The sequence below is a fragment of the Blastocystis sp. subtype 4 genome, assembly GCF_000743755.1.
Source record: "Blastocystis sp. subtype 4 strain WR1 chromosome Unknown seqid_0630, whole genome shotgun sequence".
Lineage (NCBI taxonomy): Eukaryota > Bigyra > Opalinata > Blastocystidae > Blastocystis > Blastocystis sp. subtype 4.
Genome location: NW_014568917.1, coordinates 1 through 2,773, shown reverse-complemented (window position 1 = coordinate 2,773; position 2,773 = coordinate 1). Strand labels below are relative to the sequence as shown.

Genomic DNA, 2,773 nt, shown 5'->3' with positions numbered 1-2,773 from the left:
TTCTTCCCAACGAGCTTTACAATGCTTTGCCGATTTCCGAGGAAGAAGAGAAGCAACTCTAGCCCATTCCGTCTTTCCATACTTCATTACAGCTGCCTTCAGAATCTCATCTTCAGAGTTCTTCCAGGCACCTCCTTTCATCTATCTTATCACCTCATAGTATCAACAAACTACAGAAATCTTCATGGTTTAGATGCAAACTCTTTCTTTAACAACAATCAATTTTTGCATATGCGAAATATTATTACATTTTGGAACAAACAGTTTCTAAAGAGATAATGCAAACTACTTCTTTGGACGGAGAGGTATCTTCTTTCTACCCTCCACTTCAGGGTCATCATCAAACAACGTCTTTGCTTTCTTGATGACTGGTTCTTGATTGGTTGTTTCTATTTCTCGTTTGTTATTCCCTGCTGAAGATCGTTTCATCGCTCCTTTCTTGGTAGCTTTCTTGGAAACGAATTGCTTCCAATGTTGATCTACTGAGATGGGTTTACCTTCTGCATTTACAGGGCATGAAGGTGTTTTTGACTTCTTGACTTCTTTTTGTTTCCCTTCATTTATTTCCTTGTCCTCTTCCTTTATTCCGTTGTTATCCTCCTTCACAATAGCATTCTCTTTCTCTTCATTCTCCTTGATCTCCCCATTTGGAATCGGCTTTCCTTCTCTCATTGCAGCATCCACCTCCTCCTTCGCATAATCACTCCCTCATATTCCTACTTCCCACTTACCAAACTCAATCAAACGTTTCTGCTCCTCAGCTAATTCTTCAACCAATTTCGGTACAGGCTGTTCTATTTCTCATTGAACACTTCCGTCCCTACCATTTGCCTTTAACAACTCTACTAAATCAGGAACTAATGGAGACATATTCCTAGTCAAAAAGCTTCGAGAATAACCCTTGCAATTGTTACGTCCTGTTCTGCCAATGCGATGAACGTAGAATCAAGTCAGCTATTTCAACTATAGGATAGGATATATATGTGACGAGGTTTGTAGGGAAATCGTAATTCAAAACATAATGAAGATTCGGAATGTCGATCCCTCGCTTCACGATATCCGTTGTGATCAGAAACTGGGTCTTTCCTGATTTGAAACTGTTCAGAATCTTGTTTCGAATTGTGGAATGAAGGAATTGAGGAAGAAATGGACAAAGGATATGGTTGAGCCATCTTACTGTGAAGGAAATCAATCCGAAGATTCTTCACATCATTCTCTTCAGACTCCTCAGTTGGTTTGGCTGATGGAAGGAATCGACCTTGTTTCTGTCGACCAGAAGGACCTTTAGCCCAGTTCTATCACTCATTCAACACTTTGAATACAACTTTACGAACAAAATCCAAAATGTACTCGCCTGTTTTCATCTTGTTCACAAAGATCAGAGCAATTGACTTCTGCCTAACATGATTCAATTCGTCCTGATGTTGTACATACTATACTTCATCACATCTCTCCTCTCCTACACGAATGAAATCAAAAAGTTTGCGAATCTTCTTATGCTCACTACACAAATGAATATCCTGGGTAATTAGAGGATTGACTGATACTTCACTCAGAGAATCTACAATTCATTATTCCTCTCATTCATACTCAGAACTAAACTACTATTTGGAATCTCTACTTCATATCGATCAGGACACCACTGATTTACAGAATCTCGAATCTATTCATTTCTTCTTTCATCTTCTCCTACTCGATCTGTATATGTTGCACTACAACACACAGTCTGATACTTCTGTTCAGGAGGAATCGAAGAGAACATCAAATTCAACTGTTCTTTGAATCCAAGGTGGAATGAAGGAACAAAAGGGAGATAGAAGAAAAGATATATCAAGCATCAAATCAGCTTCATCTACAACCAAATAGTTCACTCGGTCTAGACTCAAGTACTGTTGTTTTGACTTCTCTTCCCCTTGATTCCCTTCAAGATTCATTAAATCGAGCACTCTATTACTTACTCTTCTTCTTCTTCACTCAAACCTTCCAGGCGTAGATATAATGATACTGGCTTTCTTCTCAATCATATCTCGTATCTGGTCCTCCTATACCTCAGTCACTGCTATATTACAATACTTTTGATAATCCACCAACTATCAAACTGCAATGGACCATCTTAAATACTTTCATCAGCTTATAACCCAAACGATAGATCTACCTCTAATCCACCTCCTTCAAACCAACTTGGGTCGCCAATTCTCGTGTTGGAGCAACTACAATACAACGAGGATGACACATTTCATCTCTTGGATCCTCGTCAAATGAAAGAGCCACTTGCCTTGATACATTGAACAGAATCGGTAATAGAAATCCAAGTGTTTTACCACTACCTGTTTCTGCCTTGATTAACACATTCTTCTTCTCCAACACAAGAGGAAGACTATATGATTGAACTGGTGTTGGGTTTGAAATACTATGAATATCACTTTCAGCACAAAATATGTACTTTAGAATGTATGCACAGTCGTAAAACTGCTTGGGATACCCAAATTCATCAAAAGACAAACATTTCCGATACTTGTACTCTTTACCGTTGTGTAAAGCAGTAACAAACTTTCCATTTCCATCTTCACTCATTCTAAATCTGTTTTTAGGAATAGAGTGAAATCGGAACTATGTATGGAGTGACTCAAATTCTGCTGATTCGTGTTATTCTTACAAACGTCTCTAACGTTTTTACTATTAAGATTGACTGTTTCAATATATGCATATCATTTCCATAGTTATTGTCCTATGAATAGGTCAATTCTCTGTTCTATCCTCTTAGTACCTTCCA

At 38.2% G+C, this 2,773-nt stretch overlaps 1 protein-coding gene across 1 annotated transcript; it reads right to left on the bottom strand.

Annotated features, from left to right (window-relative positions):
* Positions 1-959: 959 nt before the first annotated feature.
* On the bottom strand, positions 960-2,235 carry JH06_5285 (ATP-dependent RNA helicase; the record flags this gene model as incomplete). The annotated part of the gene is given in 9 exon segments (XM_014669359.1): positions 960-1,295; positions 1,326-1,433; positions 1,464-1,561; positions 1,591-1,663; positions 1,694-1,771; positions 1,872-1,947; positions 1,981-2,042; positions 2,122-2,151; positions 2,167-2,235. 9 exon segments carry the CDS (start codon positions 2,233-2,235, stop codon positions 960-962), a joined length of 930 nt encoding a protein of 309 aa, XP_014524845.1.
* Between the last annotated feature and the right edge of the window lie 538 nt (positions 2,236-2,773).